Below are 15,234 nucleotides of genomic sequence, written 5' to 3'. Positions count from 1 at the left end.
TTTGAGCCTTTCTTGCGTCATTCATTCATGAGTACTCGCATATGCAAAGGTAACGTGGTGAACGATCGGCAAAATTGGATCACAACGTTCACGCCGTCTTATTGCAATACTTTTAAGAAGTTCTGCCCAATATCCGCAATCCTTATGTGAGACATGAACACGTGTTTTTTCTTTTATCTGTGCGTTCTAAAGATATAAAAACAGCTAAAATAAGAGGCGGCTAACAATGCATGTCATGGGACGCACCTAAAAACCTCCAAAAAGCACATTATGTGAGCTGCACCGTTATTGTTGGGAACATTGTTAACGCCTAACAATGCTAGTCGCTAGCCTGTGGGGTAGTGACGACTTGCCACAGGCTAGCAACTAGCTTCAGCACACACCGGCTCCCAGTGCCTCAGGCCACTAGCCAAAGGCAAGGCTCCATGTTGGAGCTGTCCGTTTGTTTTTGGAGGCTAGGTGTAGCCTTCCTTTCTATGTTGCTATGTGGCATCAGGAAGGAAGTTCTACTAAAGTACTCAAGTATGACTTGTTAGCGTCTGTGTACCTGTTAGCATATGCTCACAACATGGATACAAAACCTCGGTGGAGTTTTTTGGAGCTCTTTGAATAGTTGTCACATGACTTGCATTCATTAGCTGCCTTATTTTACCTGTTTTTATGTCTTTAGAAGGTACAGAAAAGAGAAAGTGAGATGTATGTTGATGATGGGCAACATTCCATCCGCATAGAATATAAAAGCAGATGTTTTTTTCGGTTAATTGGCCACTTCGAATTGACAGCTGGGATAGGCTCCAGCACCCCTGCGTCCCTCGTGAGTATAAGCGGTAGAAAATGAATGTTTCCTTTGCCTTCATAGAGATGGCAGTCATCTTCATGTCTGGCCTAGGAAGACCCCGTCAATGATGATGATGATGATGGTCCAGGTGGACATTCATGTGAAATGACTCATCTGCCATACATTTTTATTTTGTCGCCGAATTGCTTTTTTTTTTTTCCCCTTCCCCAGCCGTGTAAGAACAACCCCAGCCACCCCACCACCCCTGGATAATTCCCACTTGCATGCTTGACACCTGAGATCTTGTGCTGATAATTAGGTTGCAAGTGCTTGTGTAGCAGATTCTGTTTTCTACACAAAAGAACGGCAGATTTTGCAACATCCTCATTTGGATCAACACCAAATGAGACACACACACACACCTTCTGTATGTAATATTCTAGTGTCATACTGCTGGGGGGGGTCCAAGGTGATGTTGACATCAGTTGAAATGTTTACTTGGCCCAGCTCGACAAAACTTTGTGTGTAGAATAACCTCCAGCAAGGCCACACCTTCAAAATAAATTGCGTCATAAGACTTAATTCATTGTTGTATTAAAAAAAGTGTAAAAAAAAAATAACTAAAATAATTTTCAAGGTGCTGGACCTCTAAAGTGCTAGATTTCACACTCGACTCATCTTGAGGAGTCATGTAAGTCAGATTAGTCCAAGATCAGTCATAAACTGAACTATTGCACCAGCAAAGGAGTTAATAACGGATAAGGGAAAGGCTGACGGCAAATATGCCCAAAAGGCAATCGGGGGGTCCGTATTAATTATGCTAATGATTTGGATGTGCTACTTCATTAAGTAGCATGTTGACCCGGGCTGATCACAATGGAAGTGCTGCTTAATGTCTGTAGCAACCAGACTGGGGAGGGGGGGGGACTGTGTACATACGTCTGCTAATTACAGCATCTGCCAATCACCATGGCGACGCCAGCCAATCAGTTTGCTAGCTAATCTGTAAGAGGCAGAGCTGATTGTTGACTGACGACACCAATCAACCTCAATGATGAAGTTAATGAGTTGCTTTTATTCTGCCGTGAAAAAAAGCTTCATGCTTGGATTTCTTACATTTATTAGGAAAAAAGCCGAAAGGCGCAAACTTGAAAAAGACAGACTTTGGCCAAGTCTGTATTTGGCATTTGGACTTTTTGGAATAAAACCTGGCAAAAATAACAAAACATTTAAATAACACATCAAAAATAAATCAATACAATAATTTCACGAGTTAAAAGTAGGGCGCTTTTTATGAACCCTGATTGAAGTCTTTCATTCTGACTCATCACAAAGTGAGTACAGTATGGACGCGGGATGAAGGTCTCGTTTATTTCATTTATCAGCACATCCTTCACACCTACACATCTTTTCAAAGTACACAATTTCCTTTCTTCTACTTCCTGTGATGTCAACTGGGCCGTCGTCTTTCACATACTAAACACTCCCTACATGAGGCGATAAAAGAACCCATCGAGGACGGAGAACCCGCATCGCCGCTCGGAGCGTTTGCACCTTGCTGGTGGTTCCCAAAAGAAGATCAAGTACGGTAGTGCGTGGAAATTAACTGACAGCCGCTATCTCCCGATGGGAATAATCAGAAGCACTCCAAACACGTCAGGAAAGCACTGCAGTTTTAGGGGAGTCAGCCCAAGTCCATCACGACCTCGGATGAGTACGGCATAAATCCCGCTAGGAGGCGGCAGGTGGTATCGATGCAATCATATTGCTTTTAGGGATGCTTTAATTACAAATTATTAATTCCCTATTGTGGAACGTTTGTGCGATCACCGCAGGGCGATGTTCATCGATGAGCGGCGAGGCTTTTACCGAAGAGGTGGATTTACGAGCATGTTGGAGTGACGTGGAAACACGGAGGCTGCAGGGGCCGAAGCAAACATAATAGCGAGGCATCATTCCAAGACTTCATAAAAACACGTCCGCACTGGTTTTATTGTGCCGGATGCAGCCAATCAGGCGTGTTGAAACCTCCGACAGACAGGCTGTATGTCTCGGCATTGATCAGGGCGTAAAGCAGTCCACAGGGCGTTGTTTATCAGCGTTATTGTGCTAATAAAGCGTAGCACGGTGGGACGAGTCAGCTGGCGGTAACGAGTACTGATGGCTTCTTCCTGGGATCATGCTTCATCTTGCCGCTTCGGATGGACAAACCCCCCAAAAAAGCAAAATCCTGAAGAACGGTGATGATCTTTTAAAGCAAACACTCCAGTGTTGAACAAACACCGAGGCTGACCTCCACACCTTAACTTGCCACTCCCTAACATCCAAACTCCTGTTTGCCGAGACCCTGACCTCCGGCATTTGGAGCAAATAATTTTGCACAGCTGAGTTATGAGCGCCGTTCCAGGTGGATTTGGCAGGGCTTAGCTGGAGAAAGGTTGACGGCGTATTTGCAAAAAGGACAGCGACATCTGAAATCCTTGGGGGAATGATCCTGGAGATGCTATTGCTGCTCATAGATGGGATAAACATTGTTCAAAGTACCAGAAAGAACATTCCTGGGAAGACTTGATCCGATCTGTGAGGGCTTAGTTCAGGAATGACAAAGTAAAGGATCTGCCCTGAAAAGCCAGCAGGGTCTATCCGCTGTCCTTGGAATGGTTCATGGTCTTTGAGATATTGATCGATTTTATAGTTAAAGACCATAAAGACCTCTATGGTCTTTGGTCCACATTGGTTCTTCAATCCAGTACTTCAAGCCAAATTTTCTTTATCACCTGTATGCTCCTAGACCACATGTGCCAAAGACCATAGACCAAAGACTCCATGGTCTTTGGTCCACATTGGGTCTTCCATCCAGTACTTCAACCCAAATCTTCTGTATCACCTGTATGCTCCTAGACCACAGCAACTAGCCCCAAACTCTATGGTCTTTGGTCCACATTGGGTCTTCTGTCCAGTACTTCAAGCCAAATCTTCTGTATCACCTGTATGCTCCTAGACCCCATGTGTCAAAGACCATAGAGGTTGGGGCTGGTCCACATTGGGTCTTCCATCTAGTACTTCAAGCCAAATTTTCTGTATCACCTGTATGCTCCTAGACCACATGTGCCAAAGACCATAGACCAAAGACTCCATGGTCTTTGGTCCACATTGGGTCTTCCATCCAGTACTTCAACCCAAATCTTCTGTATCACCTGTATGCTCCTAGACCACAGCAACTAGCCCCAAACTCTATGGTCTTTGGTCCACATTGGGTCTTCTGTCCAGTACTTCAAGCCAAATCTTCTGTATCACCTGTATGCTCCTAGACCCCATGTGTCAAAGACCATAGAGGTTGGGGCTGGTCCACATTGGGTCTTCCATCCAGTACTTCAAGCCAAATTTTCTGTATCACCTGTATGCTCCTAGACCACATGTGCCAAAGACCATAGACCAAAGACTCCATGGTCTTTGGTCCACATTGGGTCTTCCATCCAGTACTTCAACCCAAATCTTCTGTATCACCTGTATGCTCCTAGACCACAGCAACCAGCCCCAAACTCCATGGTCTTTGGTCCACATTGGGTCTTCTGGCCAGTACTTCAAGCCAAATCTTCTCTATCACCTGTATGCTCCTAGACCCCATGTGCCAAAGACCATAGAGGTTGGGGCTGGTCCACATTGGGTCTTCCATCCAGTACTTCAAGCCAAATCTTCTGTATCACCTGTATGCTCCTAGACCCCATGTGTCAAAGACCATAGAGGTTGGGGCTGGTCCACATTGGGTCTTCCATCCAGTACTTCAAGCCAAATTTTCTGTATCACCTGTATGCTCCTAGACCACATGTGCCAAAGACCATAGACCAAAGACTCCATGGTCTTTGGTCCACATTGGGTCTTCCATCCAGTACTTCAACCCAAATCTTCTGTATCACCTGTATGCTCCTAGACCACAGCAACCAGCCCCAAACTCTATGGTCTTTGGTCCACATTGGGTCTTCTGTCCAGTACTTCAAGCCAAATCTTCTGTATCACCTGTATGCTCCTAGACCCCATGTGCCAAAGACCATAGAGGTTGGGGCTGGTCCACATTGGGTCTTCCATCCAGTACTTCAAGCCAAATCTTCTGTATCACCTGTATGCTCCTAGACCACATGTGCCAAAGACCATAGACCAAAGACTCCATGGTCTTTGGTCCACATTGGGTCTTCCATCCAGTACTTCAACCCAAATCTTCTGTATCACCTGTATGCTCCTAGACCACAGCAACCAGCCCCAAACTCTATGGTCTTTGGTCCACATTGGGTCTTCTGTCCAGTACTTCAAGCCAAATCTTCTGTATCACCTGTATGCTCCTAGACCACAGCAACCAGCCCCAACGTCTATGGTCTTTGGTCCACATTGGGTCTTCCGTCCAGTACTTCAAGCCAAATCTTCTGTATCACCTGTGTGCTCCTAGACCACATGTCCCAAAGACCATAGAGTTTGGAGCTGGTTGCCAACCTCTATGGTCTTTGGTCCACATTGGGTCTTCCATCCAGTACTTCAATCCAAATCTTCTGTATCACCTGTATGCTCCTAGACCACAGTAACCAGCCCCAACGTCTATGGTGTTTGGTCCACATTGGGTCTTCCATCCAGTACTTCAAGCCAAACCTGTATGCTCCTAGACCACATATGCCAAACTCGTGCTAAGGAGGTTCAAGACGCTGCAGGTTTTCTCTCTTTAATTGACGAGCTCCTTTTCCCCAAATTGAAGGAGGTGCTGATCATTAAAATCGCCTGCTGACAAATTGATCTCTGAATATATTAATTAGAGTTTGGAGTCACTTTTGGTTTTGTTATGGAAAAACCAACTTTCCAACATCCATGGCAAGTCTTCAGATTTGTGGTTTTGAGCCGGTCTCTAACGTCAGGTTATGGTTGATGATCCACTGTCACCATCAGTGTCTTCTGGTCGGGAGGCCAATAGGTCTCAGATCTAGGTCTTTAGGCAGAACCATCTGATTTTCTGGATCATGTCTTGTGGTTTTCTGCTCGGTTCTGTGCAGGTGTTTACTCTCTGATCGTAGCTAACGATCTGTTCAACATAACTTTGGCAGCCCTGCCCCACACTTTGTAAACCACCGGCATAGACCGATGAGGCTGGGGTTCTAGGACTCCCTCGGGAGCCATCAGGACCAGGCCACTACTTTTGATTCACCCCCTTGTTTCTCCTCGCGGGGGAATTGGCTTCTTTGTTTATGCGGCAAAAGATTTGACCTGTCGGAACCAAAACAAGGAGGTTGATTCCATCGCTCCGCTGTCTTTGCTTTCTTTTCCTCTTGTTTGCTCGTCGTCGTGGTGGCACACTCTATTAACCTTTGCTGGGAGCCGTTACTGTACACTTAATGATGACTGCCGTGCTTGCCTCGCCTTGTCGCTCTTTTATCGCAACCTTGCACGCTAATGAATGTTTACAAAAGAAACTGTTGATGTAAAAGTTTTTTATTATGTAAGCAAAGCAAGCCATTTATCTACAAGGCAATAACGAGGCTAGGGAATTGCTATGCATCACCCGTCCTCCACAGTTTGTCAAATACATATTGTTTTTTTTTATTATTTTATTTGGGCAAATATATGAACCATTGCAGTGCATTTCTTACATCAATCAAAATATAACTTTCCATTATTTACATTTGTATTCAACTATCTGATCACAAACCCAAAAGGAGTAGGCTGAAGCAAAAGCCTATAAATGCCTATCATTGTAATATTATTATTGTTATTATCATTATTATCATTATTGTTATAATCTTTATCATTATTACCATTATTATTGTTATTATTATCAGCATTATTATAATCATCATTAATATTACCATTTTCATCATAGTTGTAACAATGTTTGGATTTTAATAAATTGGTGAAATTTGGTCAGATATGACCAGTAATTAGTCCAAAATATGCTTGGGCCTAAATGAGGCATTTTTAAGCATACAAATTAAAAATGAAGTCGGATGCAAATCTAATGCATTCAAAGATGTTGTGATAATATGTAGTGTTCTACACCGATCACTAGGTGTCAGTAATGTTACACCGATGAGACAAAAGCCACTGCAGGAAGTACCAACGAAACAGCAAGTTAATATTGTACGTGTTCATATTCTCTTATTTCGTCTACGATATTCGGTCATTGGAGTAACCACAAGGTATTACTTCATGTCTAGAGGCCTCTAATGAAGTTAAAATGCGTATCTAGAAGGTAATAAACGGGTCAAAAACATACCACTTCCACACGGATAGGGAGGATAACTTTACATTAAACTTTCATATCAAGGCGGGGGCCTCAAACTAGTGTCCTGCGGGCCACATTTGGCCCATGGGCCGCGTGTTTGAGACCCCTGGCCTACTCCTTTTGGGCTTGTGATTAGATAGTTGAATACAAATGTAAGTAATGGAAAGTTATATTTTGATTGATGTAAGTATCGTTGGAGTATCTCATAGCTGAGTGAAGTGTCCTGGTTTCGGGTAATGAAAATATGGCGGCCTGCTGCTTGCATCACTGGTTCATATCCTGTGCGTCCGCTCTCATTTGACATTTCATCACATTCAATTAAATCTCGGCTTAAATGTCTTTAGCGAACTTTCACCTCCGCGGCGTCCATATTAGCTTCAAGACAGCAGGTTCATCTTTGCAATTGGCTCAATTCACTCTGATATATTTCCATTAGGTACTTTTTTTTGTGATGCTAAATATTATTTATTATAATATTTCATACGTGACTGCAAAAGGTGCAGGCTGCTCCTTGGAGTTAAGATTCATTCCCAAACTTGTGGAAATGATGCGAGTTGTTTATTTATTTCCTTCATGCTTCACTGCCTTGCTCTCATTTCCTGGGCTTTGCAAAGTGCTTTGGTCTGCTTTCTGCTAATGAAACAAATATTGCCCCCCCCCCCGTAACACAAGCGCTAGCGGACAAATGTAGCGGCTAATGAAAATGCTATTATGTGGACTGAAATATTGTCATTTGTTTGTTTTCACAAAAGGCGGATCGAGCCGCAATGATTATCCCCACCTGTAAACACGAGCGGCCGGAACGCCGATGCAATACTCGGCTAAGTTTGGACTAGTTTGCGCGTTGGCAGGTATTGATTCCCGATGATGGAGAGCTCATTCGGGCCGCCCGACGATGCGCCCGCTCCTTTTTTCTGTTTGTCTAACAAGCAAGCGCGGTCAGGCCACAAATGGCTCGTTTTTCTTCATTAAAAGTGAAAATTATGTGTTTGATTTATGCCAGGAAGGGCCGCCTCGTTGCCGTAGAAACCGATGCACCCGGAGCCGTTATTCAGGCCATGCTGGTTATTGGAAGTGGGAGACGGGAAGTGGGTCGTCTTTCAGGACAATGAACCACCTGTGTCTTTTTGTGTCCTGTTTTATCTCTGTTGCTCCCAAGCCGACGTCTTCTGAGGGGCATCAGGACTTTTAGTCACCGGAAGGTTCCCAGGACTTATGAGGTTAGGGGGCTCCGGGTGACCAGGATAGCCGGGCTATAAAACTGGCTGTTGGGGTCAGACCATTGGCCTTCTCACTTTTAGGCCGACCAGTTCTGATGCTGGCTGGTTCAACAATGGCCATGTTCCGCCCATTCCTGGTCTCCGTCCCTGCCTATCAATCTCCAACCTGGGTCTTTACCATTATTGGGCGGTCTGCTTCCGGGGCTCGTCCTTCCTCCACCTGGTTTTATCATAAGCCAGTGATGTCAGTCCTACCTCACCATTAGATATCGGAGGGCTGTTGGCCGAATATTCCGTAGCGATCAGGGTCGGTTTCTTGTCCTTTCAGGGACGGACTGAAGCACAGGAACGGTCAGTAGTTGTTTCGTCCAATCGAATCGGCATCTTGTCATTGACTCTACTGGACTGTTGAATGGTTTTCTCGAACGAGTCCTCCATTTCCAGAACATCCGCGGGACTGAGGGAATCCACGCTAAGCCCAGAATCACAGGAGCCGTCTGGAGATTGGGTGTCACCAAAAACCATTTCTTCAACCGTCCCACCAAGAGTGGTTTTGCCCTTTGCTGATCTTGGCTGACTTTGGTTCAGGCAGCAGATCAGCTGGTACAGAGACTCTAAACTGTGGAAGTTCAATCCTCGTTCCCTCCACCCGGTTACTGTTGTTGTGTCTCCGGGCAAGGCACTTCACCATCCTTGCCTCCAGTGCCGATCCTCCTGATGACTGTTTTAGAACGTCAATCAGTCGAGGATTAGACGGAGCTCCGTGAGTCCCTGAATAAGAATTTCCCGTTCACGTAATTTCATTGTGGTGGCCCGCCAAAGATACATTTGGACCGCCACAGATGGATTTCGTGCCACTTTTTAGAAAGCTAGAAAAAAGTTTTTTACGCTAAACCGAAAAGTTTTACCCGAGGATTCGAGGCGTTTATGAACTTCGTGAACTCCCAACGCTTTGGTGAATGAATCTTCATCAGTCCTGATCTGCCCAGTTTACCTCCGATTATCAGCGTCATGTTCATGTTGGGGTCACCTGTATTCTGTATCTCGCCCGACCGAACCTTCTTCCAAGTCACATGTAGCTGCTAATGACTAGCCACTCCGGCTCCGTTCGATGTCGTTTTAGCGTCATGACGGGGGAGCACCGCTTCCCCCCCGCTCCAGAACTTTTTGGGTACGTTTGTGTTGACGCCTCACCCTTTTAATTGACCTCGGCTTTGCTAATGATGTTGTCACGCATTGCAAAGTGGAACTAGCATAAATAACGTAACGCTACAACGCAACCAGGCTGGCTCGCCTCGTAATGGCAAGACAAGGTGTGGGGTGGGGTGGGCGGGGTGGGGGGTGACTGAGCGGAAACAACAGCTTGTCACAAGCAGGAAGCTGTGCTAGTTTTGTCTTAATCATGTTGTTGTTTACTTCTGCAGCACGTTCTATAATAATTAGCTACAAGTGCGACGTTGCCACCTCATTAAGCGTTGTCACCTTCCCGGGCGCCTTTTAAAACATTTCAAACACTTTCCAGTTTTCCACAGATGGCTCAGGATTGGTGACGTTCCCGTTTATGACGCTGAAAAAAAAAAAACAAACGAGAAGCAATCCAGACTTCCTTTGCTGGGAACACGCGAGCCAAAGCTTTCAGAAAGCAGAACCCGAGGTGATCCGCTTGTGAAATGGAAAAGCGGCTTGAAAGTAAGCAGGGCGAGACGGGAGAGACGGGATCTGACGACGGGATTGTGGCGTTTGCATGGCTTGATGACGACTTATGTTGTACACGCTCCTTTTGTAGGACCGGGGAAGCGTTTTAATTACGATCCAGGCGTGACGAGCCGATTGGGAGGCGGTGACAGATGTGATCTAACGAGGCGCTGCGGCTTTCAGAGCTTGGGAGGGTGGAGGAAGTGTGAGCTTTTAACAAGGCAGACATTTGGATTGAGATGGCTTTTGGGGAGGGGGGAAAAAAAAATAAAGAGGACAGCAGGAAGTCGCTGCAGGAAGCCTGTTTGAGTCCCGTTTAAATGTCAGCTGCTTACAGCGCACTCATCCTTCTTATTGTTGGTGTGACGGCCACCCCCCAATCATGTGCTTTGATTGCACATCCAAGGAGCATGTTTGGATGAAACATTGTCACGGATTCTGCTTCTGATGGGCCCTGATCATCTCCTACATGCACTTTTCACATATTCCAGTGCAATTCAGCATTCCGAGAATGAAACCGGAGGCTCCAAACCTTCTTCTAATCCTGTTTAGGATTGCATTCATGATTAAAAAAAAGAAACCAAATTGATTAAAAAGGCTATTAATGAGCTTTGCATCAGGTGTTGCACATCTCAAGCCCAGGATCTTGGACCGTTATCAGGTCCCATCAGTGACTCAACACTGCCCCCCAGTGGTCAATTATTCCACTGGCATTTTTTATCTCAACTGCTGGTGGTCTTTTCCTTCTCGGGTAATCTGGGAAATACTTCTTGTTTTATTGATGACCATCGCCATGGCAACACATCAGCACCGGTACGGCCATGTTTGGACTTGGTCTTTTGTCGACTTTGTTCACGTTTTATGTCAGACTAAGTTGACATTATTTTATTTGTATTTGCATTATATTGATATATTTGTATAATAATATTGTTATGAGGATAAGCGGCATAGAAAATGGATGGAAGCATATTGTTATGATTTTTTTAGAATGTCAATCAGTTGGCGATTGGACGGAGCTCCATGAGTCCCTGAATAAGAATTTCCCATTCACGCATTTCATTGTGATGGCCCGCCAACGATACATTTAGACCGCCACAGATGGATTTTGTGCTACTTTTTAGAAAGCTAGAAAAAAATCGCACGCATCCATGGCTACTGCTACACAAAAGGTAAATAAGGGCAAGTTCTATTTTTTTAACGCTAAACCAAAAAGTTTTACCCGAGGATGGGCGGCGTTTATGTTTACTTGTCGTCAGGATGCTTGATATTCTTCCTATCATCAAATAGAAAAAGCCTCCCAAGCGTCCGCCGTGCCGTTTGATGAAAGTAGAGAGAGCGTGGATGTTTGCGATGACGCTACGTGACCTGAGCGGCGTACCCACGCTCCTCCTCCGTTCCCACAGCCGAGACGCCAGCGAGCCCTTATCTGCTGGGGTTAAACGTTTGACGGAACATTGAAGACATTCAACATCTCCAGCTTCTTCTTTTTCCAGTGCCTCTTTAATTTCCCACAGGAACATCCGCCGGAATATTATCTGCCTTTTAAGTTGGCGCCTCGGAGGATGGCGTGTTGCTGGATACGCAGGGCGCAAGACGAGATCGGGGAAGATTGCTTCTGAGTGTCGTTCACGAACACGGAGATGACAAATGGGGTGCTGGTGCAGGAAGTAGAAGAACGTTGAGATCTTTCAAAACGTCAAGAAACGTCAAAACGCAAGCAAAGACGCGTCCGGATGTTTTCTGTTGGATGGTTCAGGTGTTTAGGTGCTGGATGGTAGAGTTCTCTCATCCTCTACCAAGCAACCAGGAAGCATCCTGACCCCCACGGGCGGCTCATCTGCCCATGAAGGCCACCCAAAGGCCCAGCTCTAGAGAAACACATCTAATATAATGAAAAATAATCATACACATATTTCAGCTCAAACCTGAAAACCTGGGAAAAGGTTGCTGGGGATGGCATTTTAATTTCAGTGTTACTTTAATTTTCCATTACTGATGTTTAATATTAGTACTGAACATTTAACTGCATAAATTGAAAATATCAAGAGAACAAAGTTGTATTTTAACAAGAAAAAACACCCATCTACCATCCATCCATCTACCAACCATCAATCCCTCTACCAACCAACCACCCAACTACCATCCATTCATCCATATACCAACCATCCATCCATCCATCAACCACCCATCTGTCATTGATCCATCCATCAACCACCCATCTGTCATTGATCCATCCATCTACCACCCATCTGCCATCCTTCCATTCATCCATCTACCAACCATCCATCTACCAACCACCCATCTACCAACCACCCATCTACCAACCATCCATCTATCATTCATCCGTCCATCTACCAACCATCCATCTACCAGCCACCCATCCATGTACCAACCACCCATCCATTCAACATCCATCTACCATCCAATCATCCATCTACCAACCACCCATCCATCCAACATACATCTACCAGCCATCTACCATCCATCCACCCATCTACTAACCATTCATCCAAAATCCATCCATCTACCAACCATCCATCCAACATCCATCCATCCATCTATCCACCAACCATCCATCTACCATGCGTCCATCAATTTTCTATGCTGCTTATCCCTAGGGTCAGGTAGGGTCAGGGGTCATAGTATCATAAAGAGAAATAAACAAAACAATCTTTTAACAAAAACAAAGTAAAGTTGTAACATTTGCCAGGTTCGGTTGAGGAATACATTTGAAGGGCAGGAAGTGAAAATGACTAGAAAAAAAGTACATCATATGACCGTTGGAATATTTGGGAAGTTGATGGAAGGATAAAGGTGATGGGAATAAGTTATTTTTCTGCTCCAAAGCATGGAGGCACATAGACCTCTTAGCAGAGCTACATCGCTAGACAGCAACCTTGGCACCCCTTGGTTTCACCATGTGGGGGAGAAGGTGTGGACCCCCTCCATGCATCATGTGACGTCTGCTGTCATGAAGAGAGCCCGCCCTCTCTGGTCTGAGCTGCTGTCGTCCAGAAGCCGAGGGGATCCGAGCCAAAGGAGGCCGTCCACACGTCTTGATTGTTTCCACATGGGAAGCCAGACAGCCCGAGGAGGAGGAGGAGGAGGTGGCAGAGGAGCAGCAAGACGTCTCCGTGGAGGACACGTGAAGGGAGATGCTTCCAAGATGTTGTGGAACGCCGTTCGTTTCATGTCTTGGTCCTTGGTCTTGGTCCTGGTGGACGCTCAGTACTCCCACACAGGTACGGTACATCTTTTATTTTCACGTCTTGTTGATTCTGGATTCCATCATGGAGGAAATAGCTGCTTGGTCACATGACCCTAAAACAACTTCCACTTGGACTACCCCAGCTGATGGAACCGTCCACGTTCATGTCCTCTGTGGAAGGTATGTCAGTGGGGTTGAGAAGGTCTTCAAAAGTATCCTTCCACTGTCTGACGATATCCTCAGTCCAGGTCAGCAGGCCCCCGTCCCCACTTTTACAGGGGGGACCGGATACTGCGTCCCTTTTCTGAGGTGTCGGACGGTTTGGCAGCATGGGGTTCGGGAACTGTGGGAAATGTTGGAATGTGGTCTTAGTTATGGATAAACGGTCCAACAACATTTACACTGCACGGGTTCAGATCGGGGCGCCCCATCCAGGTACCCACTGTGGTTGCCCAAACGGGTGTAGAAGTCCCCAGTAGAACCACAGAGTCCAGAACCCAAACTGGGTGGAGGTGAGTCTGACTATGTCGAGCCGGAATGTCTAAACCCCACCAGGGACCAGATTTGGCCCCCCAAGACCAGGATCTTGGATTAGCATAGCGACACTTATTTTTTTCCATGTCCGGTTGTTCCCTGACTTCCCAAAATGTCCCCCTCTGCTTCCAGGTCTGTTTCCGTTGGCGTTGAGGACGAAGCGAGAGACGCCCCGGCTGGTAGACCCGTCCTTCCAGCGCTCCGTGGAGGACGTCAAGCTGCTCTTTGAGGTGATTGGCTGTTACCTTGATGCTAGCACACTAGCACGCTAGCTGCTAACCACCTTCGTGAACATCACATGACATGTGACGTCACATGTCTCCGTTGCAGATCTTGCTGAGCGGAATGGAGATCGGAGGCGAGGACGACGCCCTCCTCATCCCAGATCCCGAGCTAGCCTCCCTCGGGAGCGTGAGGTCGCTCCAGGTCATATGCCAAGATGTCCTCCCCAAGCGGCTTTCCCAAATCAAACGTCTCATGGCCGAGTTGGACGCACGCTGCCGTCCTCTGAACCGACGGGACTTCGAAAGAACCGTACTCACACTGGTGTTTGCCGCCCAGACCCTCGCCGAGGCCTCGGAGCCGCAGCGAAAGGAGGCGTGGGCCAGCGCCGTCGTCCGGCTTTTTGGGGCCGTCCGGAAGGACCTCGGCCTAAAGTAGTCCCAGCCTTTCAGGATTAGGTTGCTCATCAACAGGAAATGCCGCCATATTGAATGTGGAAGTCACAAATATTACACAAATATTACGCAAATACTACGCAACTCCTGCTAAACCAAAGTCCATAAGCAGCGTAAGAAAACTGCTGAAAGTAACTGCTATTGATATATAAATATAAATATTAACTGCTGAAAATCTGCACTCATCCAAAAGTGACAAGTTCTTTGTGCCCCGTTGCCACCAGCCTGGTACACACAGCACCCCCCCCCCCCCCCACGTGTTTTTGTCATCTCCGACTGTGATTTCATTCCAGACAATTCCCGCCTTGGCGACTACAAATGAATACATTTCCCGCGGCGGGAAAGACGGATGGCGGCGGAAATGAAAAGCGAAAGGAGGAATTTCCTGCAGGAGACGGGAAGAAGGTTGTTTTCATGGACGTTGATGGAGCGTAAAGAAGAGATGATGTTGGATCAAAGGCGGGCAGCCCGGGTTGACCTGCGTATCTTTAGCGTCATTCCAATGAGAAGGAAAAGCCTTCCATGCTCCGGCAGCGTTTTCATGGAAAGACGGTGGATGTAGCATACGTGGCTAACTATGGCTGCGTGTACTTCCAACTGGAAAGTCAACCATCACAGCATATACGTAGTACTGCAGTATTCTGATATGTTGTCATTCATTCAAACACGTGCTTAAGTTCACTGGATGAACGCATCCAAGTCATGATGTTGAAACACCGCCCTCCTGTGGCTACAACTGGAAATGCTTTTTTTATTTTACATGTAATTATTTTTATTGCAGTATTTATTCTTACTTAATTGCAAATTTTTCCTCAGTGAGGAATACTGAAAAATGAAAGGATGTAGGGACCACTTTTAAATTT

At 46.0% G+C, this 15,234-nt stretch overlaps 1 protein-coding gene across 1 annotated transcript; it reads left to right on the top strand.

Moving 5' to 3' along the window:
- Positions 1-12,303: 12,303 nt before the first annotated feature.
- Positions 12,304-15,234, top strand: fam180a (family with sequence similarity 180 member A). The gene is made up of 3 exons (XM_058078648.2): positions 12,304-13,194; positions 13,827-13,924; positions 14,025-15,234. Exons 1-3 carry the CDS (start codon positions 12,801-12,803, stop codon positions 14,352-14,354), a joined length of 822 nt encoding a protein of 273 aa, XP_057934631.2. The 5' UTR covers positions 12,304-12,800; the 3' UTR covers positions 14,355-15,234.

Source organism: Doryrhamphus excisus, linkage group LG2 (assembly GCF_037039965.1).
Source record: "Doryrhamphus excisus strain RoL-2023G ecotype Guam linkage group LG2, RoL_Dexc_Guam_v1.1, whole genome shotgun sequence".
NCBI classification, from domain to species: domain Eukaryota; kingdom Metazoa; phylum Chordata; class Actinopteri; order Syngnathiformes; family Syngnathidae; genus Doryrhamphus; species Doryrhamphus excisus.
The sequence above is the reverse complement of the archived record's forward strand: the minus strand, read 5'-3'. Positions and strand labels throughout refer to the sequence as shown.